Source organism: Corapipo altera, unplaced genomic scaffold (assembly GCF_003945725.1).
Source record: "Corapipo altera isolate COAL_440 unplaced genomic scaffold, ASM394572v1 268, whole genome shotgun sequence".
Classification (NCBI taxonomy): Eukaryota; Metazoa; Chordata; class Aves; order Passeriformes; family Pipridae; genus Corapipo; species Corapipo altera.
The window spans coordinates 9027594-9045025 of NW_020884901.1; the positions used below are offsets into that span (position 1 = coordinate 9027594).

Consider the following 17432-nt stretch of genomic DNA (forward strand, 5'->3'; position numbering starts at 1 on the left):
AAGGGAAGGGAAGGGAAGGGAAGGGAAGGGAAGGGAAGGGAAGGGAAGGGAAGGGAAGGGAAGGGAAGGGAAGGTTTGGGAAGAAGACTTTGGGGTGACCTAATTGTGGCCTTCCAGTGCCTGAAGGAGCTACAAGAAACATGGAGACTATTTGCAGTGGCCTGGAACGACAGGAGAAGGGGGAATGGCTTCCCACTGCCAGAGGACAGGTTAGATGGGATATTAGGAAGAAATTCCTCCCTGTGAGGGTGGTGAGGCCCTGGCATAGGTTGCCCAGAGAAGCTGTGGCTGCCCCATCCCCATCCCTGGAAGCGTTTAAAGCCAGGTTGAGGCAATCTAGTCCAGTGGAAGGTGTCCCTGCCCATGGCAGGGGGTGGAACTGGGTGATCTTTCAGGTCCCTTCCAACCCAAACCATTCCACATTTCTATGAAGCTGGTGCAGAACAGACCCCCAGGCTGTGCCAGCCAGGAGATGCCAGTGGGAAGCTGGATGAAGCCCTGGCAGCTGCCACTAGCACAGCCTGGAATTCCTGCCCACTGCAGCCACGAGTTTTTTAATTCAGCTTCAGTGCTTGACATGGGAAAGGTCTCCACTGGAAACTCCCATCTGGAGAAGCTCAGGGGAAATGGATCCCTGAGCTAAAAGTTACTGGTCTCTGAGGCACAAGCTGAATTATATTGGTTCTGTGTAAACAGCACTAACAGCCAAAATCAATACCATCCAGGCTTGCTCCTTCAAACAGGCCAAATTTAGAGAGGAACCAGCTGAGAGGGACAAATTGGGAACAGCTCTGAAGTTGCCCAAAAGCGTGAGAGTTGAGGCTGAAGGCATGTGGGTTTGAACTCCCAGAAATTCCAGCTGGGAAGTGGGGAATGAGCCCAAATTGAAAGCAGCCATTAGGGAATGATAAAACAGGATTAAAAAGGGATTGGAACGTGATAAGCAATGCCATGATTTGCAGAAAATCAAGTTAAGCAAGGAAAATAAAGGCAGGAGGAGCCTCTGCCCCAGCCAGGCCTTGGTGCATCCCCTCTGGGACCCTCTGCCACGTGGCAGGGACTGAACCAGCAGCAGCAACAGGGCTGGAGAATCCCCCCTTCTGTTCAGAAAAGCCAGATGACACAACCAAATGACAACAAACCACTTTCCATTCCAGAAGTGACAAGGAGGGGGGAGTTTCTCAATCCTGTCCCCACAATCCAATCCAAAAAGCATTCAAATCACAGGCTCTCCCCAACACGAGCTCTGAGTTTTCAGTTTGGCTCAGGAAGCTGGGGAAGCTCCAGGGGACTGGGAAAAGGCTTTATGTTGTGCCAATATGAAAGAGGAAAATAAAAAAAAGAGGGGGAAAAAAAAGGCAAACAGGAGGCCTTGAATAATTACAGAGCTCTTCCCTCAAGCTGAGCCCAAGCAAAATAACAGAACAACTGACATGGGGCTCATTAATAAAGAAACCAGAGATAATGTAATTAATGCCATGGGTTTGGAAAGAGTTGCTGTGTAACTAACTTGGCTTCTTGCCTGAGGAGACCAAGAGTGTTTTATGGACCAAGAGAACAGTGTTGGGGCAGTGATGCTGGACTTCTGCAGGGCTTTTCAGTTGATGCCACAACCCAAAAACTCAACTAAATAGCAAATGGGTTAAAACCCAGCTTGGAGCATCCCTGTCTCCAGGAGCCCAGACAACCAGAGTCACATTCTGCCCTGGTTTTCAGCCAGGTCAGGCTGGGTAAAACCCAGTTCAGAGCTCAGTGTCTTCTCTGAGGAAGCACATTTTTGTGAATAGGAGCCTCTTCCATCCACAGCCAAAGGTACAATATGATCCACAAGCTCAGGATCAGAGAAAGACAATTATAAATTATTCCTTCCAGCTCGTTGTAGCATTGAGCTCCTGGAAGAGGCTCCACCATGGGAAGATTGGAAATCAAGGCTGGACTGATTGAAAGAAGGAAAAATTGCCAGGAAATCCTGTGTCCAGCAGCAGATCAGGGCAGGCAGTTATACCTGTGGGTCTGCAGCAGGAGTGTGGGGAGGAGAAACCCCTTCTGGTGCTCAGCAGAGCCTCCCCCTGCTCTGCCCTGGCTGCCCTGAGGTGTCACTTGGTCCTTCTCCTGTTGCTTCAGGCCACAAGGGCAGGAGCCACTTCCTCAGTGCCAGAAATGTTTCCTTACAAGTTCCATGTGTGGTACCCGGGTGCTGGATTTGGGAAGTGAATCCATTGTAAGACTGAAAAAATAAATAAACCAAAGAAATGATTCCCAGTACCTAAATGGGCTACAAGGAAGATGGAGAGGGGCTTTGGACAAAGGCATGAAGCAAAAGGACGAGGAAGAATGGTTTTAAAACTAAAAGAGAGATTTAGACTGGATATTAGGAAGGAATTCTCCCCTGTGAGGGTGGGGAGGCCCTGGCACAGGTTGCCCAGAGAAGCTGTGGCTGCCCCTGGATTCCTGGAAGTGTCCAAGGCCAGGCTGGATGGGGCTGGAGCAACCTGGGCTAGTAGAAGGTAGCACCATCACAGGGAAGAATTTCTTCCCAATATCCAATCTAAATCTCTGCTCTTCTAGTTTAAAACCCTTATTCCTTGTCCTGTCACTTCATGCCTTTGTCCAAAGTCCCTCTCCAGCTCTCTTGGAGCCCCTTTAGCTACTGGAAAGGTACCTAAAGATACTGGAAGGTGTCCCTGCCCATGGCAGGGAGTTGGAATGAGATGGTCTTTATTTGGAGGTCCCTATATTTTGCCCTGTGTTTTGGAGGTCCCTGTGAGATGCCTCAGCAATGCCCTATTTCCCCAGGGGGATGTTCAGGGTTCCCTGGTGTCCTACCCAGGCACCCACAATCCTAAACATCCCTGCAAGCTCCACACCCAGGGGCCACATTCAGGCTGCAAAGCCTCCGAAGGGCTCCCTGTGCTCCTGCCCAGCACAAAGGCAGCACAAAGGCCTCACCTCTGCAGAGCAAAAGCAGAGCAAACCCCATTTCTAAGTGGCCCTGAGCAGAGAAGAGCCCTGCTGGGCTTGCACATGGGGGATGGGGGTGCCCTGAGCACAGACACAGACTGCACCAGGACACGAGGTGCTGGTGGGACCACAATGGTCTGGGAAGCTCCTCGAGTAGGAGCAGAGATGATGCTGGCCAAGCCAAGCCAACCAAGCCCTTCCTGCAACACTTCTGGCTCAGGACAACCCCTATAAGCCAACAGGGGCACAAAAGCTGAGCCCAGGCAGAAGTTCAGCTGGTAAAAGGTTGAAGAGCAGCTGGAATTCCCAGCGGAGGGTGTCCCGTGGTGAGGCTGGAGGGAACAGCACTTCATTCCTTCCACGTGGTTTGGGGATTAAAAACCACTGTGCTGCATAGGAACACACTCCTTTCATTACATTGATCTCACGGTGGGTTTGAGGGGCAACAAATGATCCACAGATCTTATCCTGCCTGAGAAACTGGTTTCAGAGCTCTGCAGGTGGCTGAGATATCTGAGCTCTCAGGAACAAGGACAACCATCTCCAGATAAGAGAGCAGGGGAGATAGTGCTGGGCTCCAGCTGTCAGTCACTTCCCCACACCCCCACAGGGATATCTGGTGTTAGACCAGCTTATCCAAGGAACCAGCAGCCCCAGAGTTCCAGGGAAACAGAGGGGTGGAGGACTGACAGTTCCCACCTGAGGGCTGGTCTTTATTAGTTGGGGTGACCAAGCACGAGCCCTTTGGGACAGGTATTTGAAAGATGAGCATCAGCTTCAGGCTGCTCTGATTTCAAAGGAAGGCTGGAGCTGTTACTATCCAGCGGTTTTGGGGCTGAATGAGACTGAACAAGTGATTCCAACACTAATTCTGCTCAATAACAAATCTGAAGATGAAAGAACAGACACACCGTGACCGAACCAAGCGTTTCCCCGGAGCCTTCACGGCAACTTTAAACCAAGAAGAAATTTCCAAAGGAGTTTGAACTGCCCAGATAATTAAACCTGTGAAGTTTTTTCCCCTCTGGAAATCAGTGGGATTTAAGCTTTATTTGACTGTTTGCTGAATGGCTTTAGGATCCCAGATTAAATTGCTTTGGAAAAAGCCATTCAGTTCAGCAACCAGCTCAGCCCTCCTGCTCACGTCGAGCACAGACAGTCAAAGAGAAGACAAAAGGCAGGAAAAGTCTCTCAACACCATCTATATCCCAAAGATTACACAGAAATGACAATTTAACCCCTCAGAAAAAAATTCCCAACAGGAACAGGCTGCAATCCAGGTGTCATTTAGGCTGCTAAACTATTGCCTTCACTCACTTATATCTTCCTCCACCATCACCCTGAGCTTATGTAATTATTTAGCTCTAATTAGCAATTAAGGAATTCACCAATCTACCAATTTACTTCTAAAGGAACAAAGGCAGGGAGAGCTCAACTACAAAGCAGAGCTGTGGCCCAGCCCTGCTCTGCTCTCCATTATTTCCAAACTGTAATGCATTAGTAGCACTTCTTTTTTTCCATTTAATAAATACAAACGCCAAAGATTCCGAGGCATCTCTGGTCCTCATTAAAAGCTCGAAAAATAAACTTGTCCCAAATCCAGAATATCATTAGGTTTCCCCTGTAGACCCACGAATTTCACCACTTTTCTCATAATTGGTGACATCTCACCAGGCGCAGGGAGAGCCCGCTGGCAAAGGAGCATTGGATGATGGGGATCAAATCCCAACCAGGAGCCACCAGGACTGATTGCAGGGAGGCAGAGCCCACCTTTCTGAGTGATTTTGCCACCTCAGTTCATGCCAAACCCAACCACCATCACCCCAAACCTGCAGCACATTCACCCGAGAGGTGTCAAGATCGAACCCTGGGGCAGAGGGGATGAACCTGCTCTAAAAATCACTTTTGCACCACACAAGAGGTTTGCACAAAGGAGTTATCGAGGTGTAACCAGACAGTTAAAGCCAGGAGTGAGAAGAGAAACCCTCCCCAAAGAGTTAATAGTGAGGGTGAGGGGAATGAAGGACTCTGGGAGGGTGAGGGGAGTGAAGGAATCAGCTGCTCAGTCACACAACACACACATACACAAATCTCAATTTCCATTTGCTGGCGGGTTTCCCCCTCAGGATGTCTGTTTGCATGAACTTGAACAACAAATCTTGGCTGGAAATCCCAAACAAAGCACGAGCACCAAGGACTTGCAGCCAGCCTCACTCTGCTCACTCCCTCATCCTCCCGGCACACGGGAGAGCTGGAATGTGCCCCAAGCTCCAGCTGGGGGAGAGCAGATGGGACAATCAACCCCCAACCCCAGTGCCATGAGCACCAGAGCAGCCAAGGAGCCCTGCCCTGGCAGGGGGATGCTTTCTAAACCCCCAGAATCACAGCTGCCTCCTCCCACTGCAGAGCTCCAGCCCTTTCCACCTCCCGCATCACATCCCACACGTGGGCAGAAGCTGTGGATGTCCAACCTCCTGCCTTCTCCTGCCACCCTGCTGACCTTCACTGCCTTCCCTCCAAGCTAATCCAGCTGCACAAGGGCTCACAAACACCTCTGTGCAGGTGGTGACCCGATCCATCTCATCTCCACCTCCATCACCATCCCTCTGGGGCTCACTGGAGCTCAGGAAGGTCACCTGAACACTCACCTTGGCCTCCACCAGCTCCCAGACAAGCCAAGTTACATCCAAATCATTAGAGAGAAATATTGCAGTAAAGAAAATAACGACCAATAGCCAAGAAAATAATAATTAGTAGCCTTGTTGTGGGAATTTTGGGGTTTACCTTGTTGCTCATGAGAGAAACTCATGTCCCCAGGAGATACTCTGGGGGTGGGACAGCAGAGGGACAGGAGAGGGGAGATGCAGGAGAGTCTCACCTGAGCAGAGGAATCCTGGATTTCATTGGTTTCCTTTGGCACCTGGAGAGATGGAGAGAGAAAGAGGGAAAATATCACTGCCCAAGGACCAGCACTGGCTTAACCATGTGCTTATTGTTGGCTCCAGGATGGAAGAACTGCCTCTGAGGGCACAGGAAGAATCCAGGGAATGCCCACTGGGAGCCAATCCTTCAGAGGAACAGGAGGGAATAGCTTTGGATTAAACCCCTCAAGTGTTTGGGTGGTTTTTGCAGGTTTTTTTTTTTCATTTGGAAGCTCATCAGTCCTTGGGAAGGGCCAGCAAGGTGTGGGAACTCGTGGGATGTGGGGCAGAATTTTCCCACCTGCAGTCAACTTACTGATGCTTCAAGTAAAACTTTCTCCTTGCTGGGTGAGACACCAGAGCCATTCAAAGCTCCAGGCCTCCAGACCTCAGGATAATACACATGTTAAAATGAGCCCATCACCTCCCAGGCTCAGAGGACACATCTTGGAGCATTTAAATGAGAGATCTGTCCTTATCTCTCGGCTCTAGGGAGTGAGTCCAACTTATCCCAGAGCCACAACCACGCCCTCCAAAGGCTGTCAGTGTGAGAAATGCATTTTGGGATGGCCAGGGGTTACCCCACTGTCCCTCAGAGCAGCAGAGAGCCAGTGTGACCTGCCCTGTGTCACACACTCAGCCTCCTCCGCATTTACTCCCTGGCAAAGCTGCTCCTACTTAATCCCTCCTGATCAGGGCTTTCCCTAAAATCCTCCTCTTAAAATAATAAACACACAAACTGCTGCAGCCCATGGTGGGAGTGGAGCAGCCACCAAAGGGCTTTCCTGAGTGGGTGTCACTGGGTGGGTGTCACCTGGGTGGGTGTCACTTGGGTGGGTGTCATCACTCCCTCTTTGCTGCCAGGATGTGCTGGCACCAGGACCCCAAAGGAAACCTTGGGCAGGCCCCAGAGAGGGCAGATGGCCCATCCCACACCCAGTTACCCCCCCTGACACTGCCCTTTCCTGGCAGCTGTCCCAGCTCCTCACCAGGCCACCAGAAGTGGGAGGTTTGTGCCAAACCCTGGCGTTCAACACTTGCCTCTCTCCAGCCTTTTCCAGGCTCCTTTCTAATATCCCTGGCCTAAGACATGAGGCACTTCCCTGGGCCAACTGCAGCTCCTGAGGAAAGCCTGGGTGTTTCATGTCTTTTTGGGGATTTATTGAGTGATTTGGACTTTCTGGAACAGATAAATTTCTTGATGATTTACTTAACACTGTAATAAAAACAAAATCCCCTGAACTTCCACTTTCCAGCAATGCTGGCAAGAACAGAGGGACAACTTGTGGCACGATGATGCACCAAAGGGTGTACAATCCTGCTGGGAGTGAGCAAGAATTCCAAAGTGGTGTACAATTCCCGAGGACAGCTGTCACCCCCTCCCAAAAGCCCAGCTCCAGCTGCAGCATTACTCAACAGCTCCTCAGAGCTTCCCTGTGTTCCACACCGAACACACACAGTCCCACCCACCCAGGTTTTCCTTGGCTCAGAAACCCTCCCCTTAACTCATCCTCCTTCACACCAAACCCATCTGTGACTCGCAGGGAGGGTTTGGGTGGGGAAGGAACCACCCACCATCACCTCCTGGCACGGAGAGCCGAGCTCTGCCAGGCTGTGCTATCACTTGGAAAGGGGTTAAACCAAAGAGAAGCCTGGCCCAGCGCTCCCAAAATTTGTCAGCTGCCCTCTGCCACACCTCTGGCCAGGCTGTGGAGGGCTCCCAGGAGGAGGTGAGGTGGCTGAGGCTGAAGGAGCCCGTGCAGGTGGAGTTGTAGCTGTGACAGTGCTCGGCGGCGGCTGAGGGGTCTCCCATCACGAAGGTCAGCTGCTGGAGAGCTCCCTGGGGAGGAAGGGACACACAAACCATCGTTTATCCTCCTGCTTCTTCATCCAGAGGACAGAGAAAGGTCTGGAAGGGGCTGTGGGAGCAGGTTGTCTCCAGCTCCTCATAGCCAGGGGTTGGTTTGGGCAATCAACATTCCCTTTCCATCTTCAAGGGCTGGAGGCAAAGATGCCATGGGCAGGGACACCTTCCACCAGACCAGGTTGCTCCAAGCCCTGTCCAACCTGGCCTTGGACACTTCCAGGTATGGGCAACCTGTGCCAGGGCCTCCCCACCCTCCCAGGGAAGGATTTATTCCCAATATCCCATCTAACCCTGCCCTGTGTCAGTGTGAAGCCATGGGCCACGCTCCCAAACCAGATGTTCTGCACACACAGCAACACCTGTACGTGGTACAAGTCATGGTCAACAGGAGAGGATGGAAGTCAAACCCAGGGGTCCCCACTGCTGACCTGCCTGCTGGCACTTGTGCTGCCCTGAGCCAAAAACAAGCCCCCGGCACAATTCCAAGCTCACCCTGCCCAAGCATGAACACACAGGGTGTGTTTTAGGAAGAGAAGGCAAAGGATCCCTTCGGAGGGAGATGGAGGCCTCCCTTCCTGCAGCTGGAGCAGACCATGCCCTCCCAGCCCTGCCCTCACTCACCTTAAAGGGGATCTCAAAGGACTCGATGAGGCCTCCAACGATGATGAGCCCCTCAGTGTTCACTCCCATCCCGAAATAGTTGGCCCAGCTCACTCTGTCCACCAGCCGACAGTCCACGTGCAACTCCAGCCTCTCCAGGGAGATGCTGAGGGCAACCTGGTGCCAGTGCCCATCACCAAGGAAGGAAACTGGGAACCTGTGTGTTCCAGGGGGAAAGGAAGAGACACAGCACGAAACTTTGGTCCCACAGCTCATGCAGGATAAGGCTTCACCCTCATCAGCTCCGAGGGTCCCTCAGTGCAGACACAAAGGACAGCACTAGAATTGTCACAAGTAGCACCATCGCTTGTCTTCCAGCACAGGATTGCTGTTTCCCAATGGATTTGGGGATTCCACAACCACTTGAGGTGTCTGAGAAATTTTTGGTATCTCTGTCTTTCCCTGTTTGATTCATCCCCAGGTAATTCAACCTTTTTGTTCTTTGCTCTGCATTCCAGATCTGCCTCTTTTTGTCAGAGTGGAGTTTGGCAGCGACAACCTGCACAGTCACAGCAACAGGTCTGAGGGACCTTCGGGGGCCATGGGACATGATGGGCACTGCTCAAAGCCCACCAGAATAGGAAACCTCCACTCTGGCCATGGGAGGGGAAAAGGAAGCACGAAAAGGCAGAAAAACAACCCCCCGAGCTGGAACTTACTCGTAGTGTCTCCTCCTCGTGGTGACAAAGACCAGGGCGTAGGGGTTGATCCTGATCTGGAAGAGCACGTGGCTCCTGTGGCTGAGGATGGTCACCAGGCTGGTGTCCTCCTTCAGGGAGTACCTGAGCTTCATCAGCACGCTCAGCTCATCTGCAAACCTGGCAGGAACAGGGCACACGTGGCATCTGCTGTGCCACCAGGGGCTGACCCCTCAGGGCACAACAAAGGAGTCACAGCACAAATGAACCCCAGGGAGAATGAAAGATAAAAACAAACAAGAGCAAAAAAACATCATTGCAGTTGTAAAGTCAGGTAGTCAAAAAGAAGCAGCCAGGCCAAAATTAGCATTGCCCATATAACCTCATAACCTTATATAACCATATAACTCATATATATTATATATATAAAACACCCATTCAACCACAGAACCTCAGCACACCCCTCTCAGGAGCAGTCTCAGCACACACTTATGTGGCTGGGCATGGTTTTCCATGGGAATCCTGCCTTTCCCACTGTGGGGATGGATGGGAACCCTGCTACAAGCAGCTTTTTATGCCTTCTCTCTTCATGTCCCACATGCTTGTCCTCAGCAGCCCTGTACCAAGCATGGCAAAGATCCCACAAGGTCTGTGCCCCCACAGACCTTGGCATCAAGCAATGCTGATGGATATGGCTGTGCTGCCTTTCTTGTCCTTTCCACTGGAGCAGAGAGGCCTCCCTGATGGGAACACCAAGGAAACACATCCCTGGAAGTGCTCATGAGCTGTGCACCCCACCCAGAAAGATCAAAGAATCATGGAATGGTTTGGGTGGGAAGGGACCTTAAGGACCATCTCATTCCACCCCCTGCCACAGGCAGGGACACCTTCCATTAGACCAGGTTGCTCAGAGCTCCATCCAACATGGCCTTGGACACTTCCAGGGATGGAGCAGCCTGATCCAAAGTGTTCCTGAGATCACAGAGTGGATGTGTTATCTCCTTGTCATTACGGAATGGGGTCTGAAAGTAACTCCTTGAGCCAACAAGCACATACTGGATGATTTTTGGGCACCACCAGCCCAGCCCCACCCCCTGAAGGCACCTACCTGTCCCCAAAGGCCTCCCTGGTGGGGATGTTGAGGGTGGCATACTGCCCCACCTCCAGGATTCTGCAGTTGGCTTCATCATAGGCAAAGGAAATATTGCTGAGGTCCTGTGCATAGAGAGTGATTTTGTCCAGCAAGTTCACTTCATCTGCTTAGGGGGAGAAGAAAGAGATGCTCAGTGGCTGAGAAATCTCCAACACAGGACTCTTCTCTGCTCATTCTTCAACAGAAAAACAGGTAAGTCAAAACAACACACAAAACTCCCAGGAAGAAGAGTATACAATTTGGAAAGATTAAAGTAATTCACAAATTCAGTAAACCCAGACCAAAAAGAGAACTTCAGAAGCAGCCAGGAGAGAATTTTGAAGCAGGACATGTGTTTCAAGGCCAGTGCCCCAAAGACATGAAGGGCTGTTCCTTCCCCAGCAGTGGTGGGACCTTTGCAACCACACAGTTGGGATGCTCAGGGCTGGAAAGCAGAGCCTGGGACACAAATGTCCTAAACCACAAGTCCTGCTCAGTCTTTTCCCAAACTTCCTCGTGGGTGTTTGCCCAGTTTCAATAAAGAATTGGACCAAGGAGAGGGATGAAGTTACTGTGTCCCTCCCCTGTCCTGACCAGAGCACAGGGACACTCCTCTCTGCCCAAAAGGGGTTCATCACTATCAGAAGGTCAGGAGCTCCAGCAGGATCCATCCCTTTCCCAGAAGGGGAAGGGCCCACCTTCAGAACTGTGCTGGGAACAGCAGGATGGTTTGAACAGGGTGGGAGCTCCAGTCTGGGCTGTTTGGCAGCACCATCCCTTCAGCCTCAGGAGGAGCTTTTAACTCCCACAGTGAACACAGACTTTCCCTTTCCTAGTTCATCCTTCAACTACAGAATCTTTCAACTACACAAATACCTGAGGAAAAATTTGTTTAAAACCCTGAGGTTTCTTGTTCCTCTCCATTAGCAGACAGACTCGCAGACCTCTGGCTCTACCCAGACATGGTGTTTTACCTCCCAGACATCCACAACCAGGTGTTTCACCTCCCAGACATCCACAACCAGGTCCCTCCAGCGTGGCAACAACCCTGTCACCTGCAAGGGGTGGGGACAAGGAACAGACTCAGGGCAGCACCCCCTGGCCCAGCCTTGTAGGATCACTCCAGACCCACAGCCCCTTTACTGGGAGAGTCTGGACAATCCCACTTCATGATTTGTCAGTGGGAATTCTGCCAGCACCATCTGCACCAGCATCTGCTGCAGCTTGGGAGGCGTCCAGCCCCTGCATTCACTCTAATTCCCGCTGTGTCTGAGGTGAGAGATTTATCTGAGGGCAGACAAACAGCCTCGGGCGTGCTGCACCCTGACAGGAGCCATCCACACCCGGAGAGGGAAAATAACCAGTCAATGGAGCAGAAACTGCTTTGATCCACTTCAGACACAAATGTATCAGCCCTGACATCACCTCCGGGGAAGACTCTGCGAGGGAAAGAGCCCTTCTGCTGGGAAGGAGGGGAAGGAACAGGGTCCTACAGGAGATGCTGCTGTTTGTGGGGAGCTGGGAAATCATAGAATCAGATGGGTTGGAAAAGACCTCTGAGATCATCGAGTCCAACCTGTGACCCAACCCCACCTTGTCACCCAGACCATGGCACTGATGCCACATCCAGGCTCTGCTCAAACACCTCCAGGGACGGGCACTCCACCCCCTCCCTGGGCAGCCCATTCCAAGGGCTGATCCCTCTCTCTGTAAACAACTTCTGCCCAATGTCCCACCTAAACCTGCCCTGGGGCAGCTCAAGGCTGTGCCCTCTTGTCCTGCTGCTGGTTCCTGGCAGCAGAGCCCGACCCCCCCCTGGCTCCCCCCTCCTGTCAGGGAGTTGCAGAGAGTGAGAAGGTCTCCCCTGAGCCTCCTCCTGTCCAGGCTGAGCCCCCCCAGCTCCCTCAGCCTCTCCTCACAGCACTTGTGCTCCACACCCTTCCCCAGCCTCGTTGCCCTTCTCTGGACCTGCTCCAGCCCCTCCATGTCCTTCCTGAGCTGAGGGGCCACAACTGGGCACAGCACTCCAGGGGTGGCCTCCCCAGTGCCCAGCACAGGGGCAGAATCCCCTCCCTGCTCCTGCTGCCACATTGTTCCTGAGCCAGGCCAGGATCCACTGACCTTCTCACCCATCTGAGCACCCCTGGCTCATGTTCAGCTTCCTGTCAATCCCAGGTGAAATCCTGGACATGCTCCCCACATGGACACAGCACGGACATGTTTCCAGGCCACCCTCAGCTCGGCAACACAAATGTGCAACAGGTTTAGGCAGCAAAACCACGGCAAAATTGGTACCAGGGCAGAGAGGCTGCAGGGCTGAGCCCCCCCAGGGACCCCCCAGTTTGTGAGCATTGCAAGGGATGTGCAGCACAGTGTGGGGAACGGGTGAGACCAAGCCAAGATGACAGAGGGGACAAAATACCAGGAATGGTTGTCCCTTCTCAGTCCCAAGCATTTCTGGGAGGTGGTTTCCCAGCTGCTGCCAGGACCTGCAAGCTCCTTCTCCAGGGGCTGCAGCCACAACCAGGGATCAGCTTTGCTGGTGCACAAAGGCAGGAAAATAAGTGTGAGTTCAGTGGCTCCTGTCAGGGAAGAGCAGCTGGGACTCAGCACTAGGAACAACACACTTACAGGGGAGTTCTCCCTGGGAAAGGCCAAACCTTCCCGTGCCCTGTGGAAGCTCTGGTGGCAGGGAACAAGGACAAGGGGGATGGTTTGAAACTTTAGTTTAGGAGGTCGATTTAGATTATAGATAAGGAAGAAGTTTTTTGCAGTGAGGCTGCTAAAACACTGGCACAGGTTGCCCAGAGAAGCTGTGGCTGCCCCATCCCTGGATGTGTCCAAGGCCAGGTTGGAGCAATCTGGGATAGTGGAAGGTGTCCCTGCCCGTGGCAGGGGGTGGGATGAGATGTTCCCTCTGGAATGGCCCAGCAACTGCTTCAAAAACTTAATAATCCATTCCTATTTATGCACACTGTAACACCACAGGTTATAAATCACTAATGCCAGGCATTGTCAGTAGGGGTTTGGAGATATGGTGGTGTGATATGAGAGGGCTTCTTAGCTCCAAATATGAAGATAAAATCATATTTTTCTGCAAGCTTACAGTGCTGCCTTAATTGTTTTCTTGCTTCTTTTCCCTTCAAAGTTTTCCAATACACTGATAGTTCAGGTTGGCAGTGTGGCAACTAAACTGGTGTGGAGTGTTTTAGTGGAGTAGGGACTCAGTTATTTCCAAAAGAAACCAAAGAAAACAAGCATTTTGTTGAAGGTTTGGGCTTTTTATATGCTCAGTAGTATAAAGGGTGAACAAATATATTTGTTTAGGTAAGAATTTAGTGTCAGTGCAGGCTTATATGGACTTATATATTTGTATTTCAGATGCTATTTCAATAATTTTATATTAAATCTAATCTTTACTTATAAATTTATCGTAGAACCACAGAATATGCTGAGCTGGAAGGGACCCACCAGGATCCAGTCCTACTCCTGGCTCTACACAGGACACTCCAACTCAAACTATAATATGATTCCAGTTGCTGCAGCTCTTTGCCCCAGACTCTCATTTTGGGGCAGAAGCTGCTGCACAATGAGGTTGTCTGACACTGGATTTAGTGCTTAAACAGTCTCAGCACCAAAGCTTTTCCTTGCAGCTTCTCCCCAGGACTAACCCAGGGCCAGCTCTCCACCCTGACACAGCTGAATTTCTGGTTACTTACAAGAACCTCACGGATTTGCTTTGCATTTCAAAGCAGGTTTATTTTCTCTCCTTGCCTGGGAGCAGACACGCTGCTCCTCAAGGACAGGGATTACCTGGGAAGTGATTCTCAGTGCAGGGTCTGAGTCACAGCCGTGAGAGAGTGGGGTCACAGCCTTCCTGGGAGCAGATTAATCCCAGGCAGGGGGAAGCTGAGGGTGCTGGGAGTGCAGTCCCTGTGGCAGCCAGTCAGGGGAAGGACAGACTGTCCATCTGGTACCGTAACTCTGTGTTTCCTTTACAAAAAAATCACACTTTCTCCTGAGTTTTCAGCTTTGCGAGGTCTCAGGTGCCTTGCTCCACAGCCAGGCCTCCCCATCTCCTTCCAGTGGCCACCAGTGAGCAGCTCTGCTCCCAAACACTCCCTCTGCCACTGCTGAACCACCAGGACACTTCTGCCTCCACCCTGGAGGTGACACTGCCCCAGACCCCCAGGGCAGGGGGTCACACCCCAGCTGGGTTTGCCTTGGGCTCCCCCTTGTCCATCCAACCGCCCATAGAGCACACTCAGCACACCCAACTGACACCTTTGCCACCCCAGCTCAGAACAAAAGCCTGCAGAATGGCTGTTTCCAGACTGGAAAGGAGATTTCTGGAGTTCAGCAGCACTGCCAAATTCAACTGGCTCCTAAAAGCAGCACAGGATTTTTCCCAAGGCAGTCCAGTGCCAGGGAAACTTGTGCCAGGGCCAACCTCAGCAAGGACAAGCAGTGGCCAGTGAAGCCAGAGCATAGGACATGGCATTCCAAGGTGAAGCTCATCCCAAAGCAAAGCTCCCCCACGGCCATCAGGGTGCCAAGTGTGTTCTGGGAGAAGTGTTCCCAAGGCTGGGGAGCAGAGCAGCCAGTGCCAGGGGGGACACCTATGGAAAGCTGTGAGAGACACAACCTGGAGCTGCAGAACGACCCTTCAGAAACCTACTGAGGTGCTTGGGGTTGGGTCAGGAAATCTCTGCTCTGAGAGTCCAGAAATCACACCCAGAGAAGAGCCAGGCTGACCTTGGGCTTTAGTGCAGACGCCCCAGCAATCCTAAACTCGGACCAGAGCAGCAAACCAGAGCTCAGCAAGAGAAGATGCACTGTCCCATTATCTCCATCCAAGAGACAGAGATGGGACAAGGCACAGAGGTGCCAGGAGATAAAGCACATCCACCAGAAATCCATGGTCCATCCGGGAGCCACAGCCAGAGGCAGGGCTGGAGGCAAAGGCTCTGCAGCCCAGCTCAGGAGGAGGCTGAAGGCACAGGGCTGAGCTTCAGTGGGGCTCCTGGGATGAGGGGCTGGGTGGGGGCCCTGGGTGAGGCTGATCAGGGTCATTAAGGCCCATCAGTGCTCTCAGGGATCAGTAGTGGTCCTCCACCATCCCATTCCATCCCATTCCCAGGGCTGCATTCCAGAGGAAGGTGTTCCTTGGGGGGCACCCCCAGTTGCAGACCCACAAAAGCGACCATCCCTGCTTTCCTCTGGCTTGTTCACACATGTGAAGCTCATGCTCAGCCTTCCATCCTCCCCAAAGGAGGGAAATGAGGGAAAAGGGAACGACATAAACAACGGAAAACCCAGTTGGAGCCCTGGGAGAGGGTCTATCAGGCTGAGTCATTTCCCCTGGATGCAGCACCACTGGTTGAGACCTCAAATAACAGGGCTGGACAACCCCAGGGGACAGCCCTGGTGTTTGCTGCCTGGGGCATGGAGCAGATGACCTAATGGGTCTTTCCTCCCTCTAATTCCTGAGTGCCTTGTGCCAGTGTCCTGCCAGGAGTCTGCTCAGGATCACAGCCCGTGCTCTTCAAACTCTGAACTGGAGAGGCTGCTCCATCGCAGCTGGAATTTCATCACGAAGGCTCTCTGCATTTAGAGATGGAAAAGCAGGGCTTTTTCCTGGGACAGGGGTTTGCTGGCACCTCACACCACTGACACCACCACAGGCATTCAAAACCAGACTGATGTTCCTGCACTCCCGCCCGGCATCTCCCATTCCACCACCCTTTGCCCCTTAAAGGCCATTTTCAGCCTTGGAGGTTGTGCCTGACCCTCTCTGCACCCAGGGCACCCACGGTGGCAACTTCATGTTTGTTTGGACTCTGCACATTGGCTGGGCAAGGTCAAGGACACCCTCACACACCATGTTGTTTGCAGGACATCAACCCTCCAGCAGCTCTTCCTCCTTCTTCTCCTTCTATCCCACAACACCCAGGATGCCCAGAGCAGCCACCCTTGTCCCCTCCTGTGCCATGTTTGCTCCCTGCTGTTCACATTTCCCTTCTGTCCCCAATAATTCCTTTTTAAGGGCACCTCCAGAAGCCACACGAGGTGAGGTTTAAGCCAGAGCAGAGCTCCCAGTGCTGGTTATGCAACAGGATTTCCACCTTGGCCTCCCTGCTCCGGAGAGCAGAGACAATTTGGGTTGGACCCAGCGAGTGGAAGGGGACAGAGCCAAAGCAGGAAGAAAAAGGCACATTTCTCACACAGAGGACCTTGTACCTATTAGAGGGAGAGAGTGAATGCAACCACCCACCCACAGAGGGGACAGAAAATTCCAGGGAAGCGAGACCTTTTCAGAAGAAAGGGCTTAAGCTGGACACGTTGTTTCCGCAGGAAAAATGGGAGCGCAGGTTTCTCCTGGAGCTCATTAGGCAGAGCTGCAGTTGTGCTGCCACTCCTTTGTGCCTGCCCAGCAGGGTGGGATGAGGCTTTTGGGGACAAAGCCCGGGGAGGAGGAAGGGCTGCTGGAAGGCAAGGATGACCCCGGGGTAAGGATACAGGGAAAACAGGGCAAGTGGCAGGAAAAGAGTGTTTGGGAGGGGAGAAATAGGAGCAGGAAAGCAAAGGGCTGCTAAACCACAATGGGGTGATGAAACCAGGGTGGGCACAGGAGTGGGGAAGAGGCACCTCAGCCTTCGGCTTCACCATCCTCATCTCTGCAAATCCCAACTGCCCAAGCCAGGAGACAGCATAAAAACCTCACCCCATTAGCTGGGAGAGAATGTGCACTGAGAGGCTGTTTCCTGCCCTTGTGAGGACACAGGAGGGGTCTGCAAATGTGGAGCAAATCCATATCCTGAAGGCTGAGAAAGGGGAGCACAAAGACCCCTGTGAAGGAGCACTGGGAAGGGCTGGGAGGGGAGCTCAGAAGGGTGGACTGCTCTGTAGGGTTTGCTGGCCTGGCTTAGTTTGGGGTTGGGATCTTTTAATAAGAAATCAGAAAAGAAGCCATTTCTAAACTTCCCAAGACACGTACTGAGAGATCACAGAACCATGAAAGAGTGTGGGGTTGGAAGGGACCTTTAAAGGTCACCCAGTCCAACCTCTCAGATCCCTCAGAGCTTCTCAACCATCTCCTTCCTGAGCAACCAGGAGAGTTAACCCACACCTCAAGCTCTTGGGCCTTAGGAAATGCTCTGGGGAGCTACAAGTCACTCCAGCCTTGCCCATCCCTCACCCCCAGGCCACACACACACCTGGGTGCATCTCCTATCCCCTCACACACACACCTG

The 17432-nt window shown here is 52.3% G+C and overlaps 1 protein-coding gene across 1 annotated transcript in view; it reads right to left on the minus strand.

The window, feature by feature from the left end:
- LOC113950443 (collagen alpha-1(I) chain-like) overlaps positions 1-17432 on the minus strand; it is an 87888-nt gene that overhangs the window by 43035 nt on the left and 27421 nt on the right. Inside the window, 5 exon segments of the mRNA XM_027650303.1 lie at positions 5840-5881; positions 7579-7722; positions 8371-8566; positions 9069-9227; positions 10156-10306. Of these exon segments, the coding sequence (XP_027506104.1) occupies positions 5840-5881; positions 7579-7722; positions 8371-8566; positions 9069-9227; positions 10156-10306 (692 nt within the window).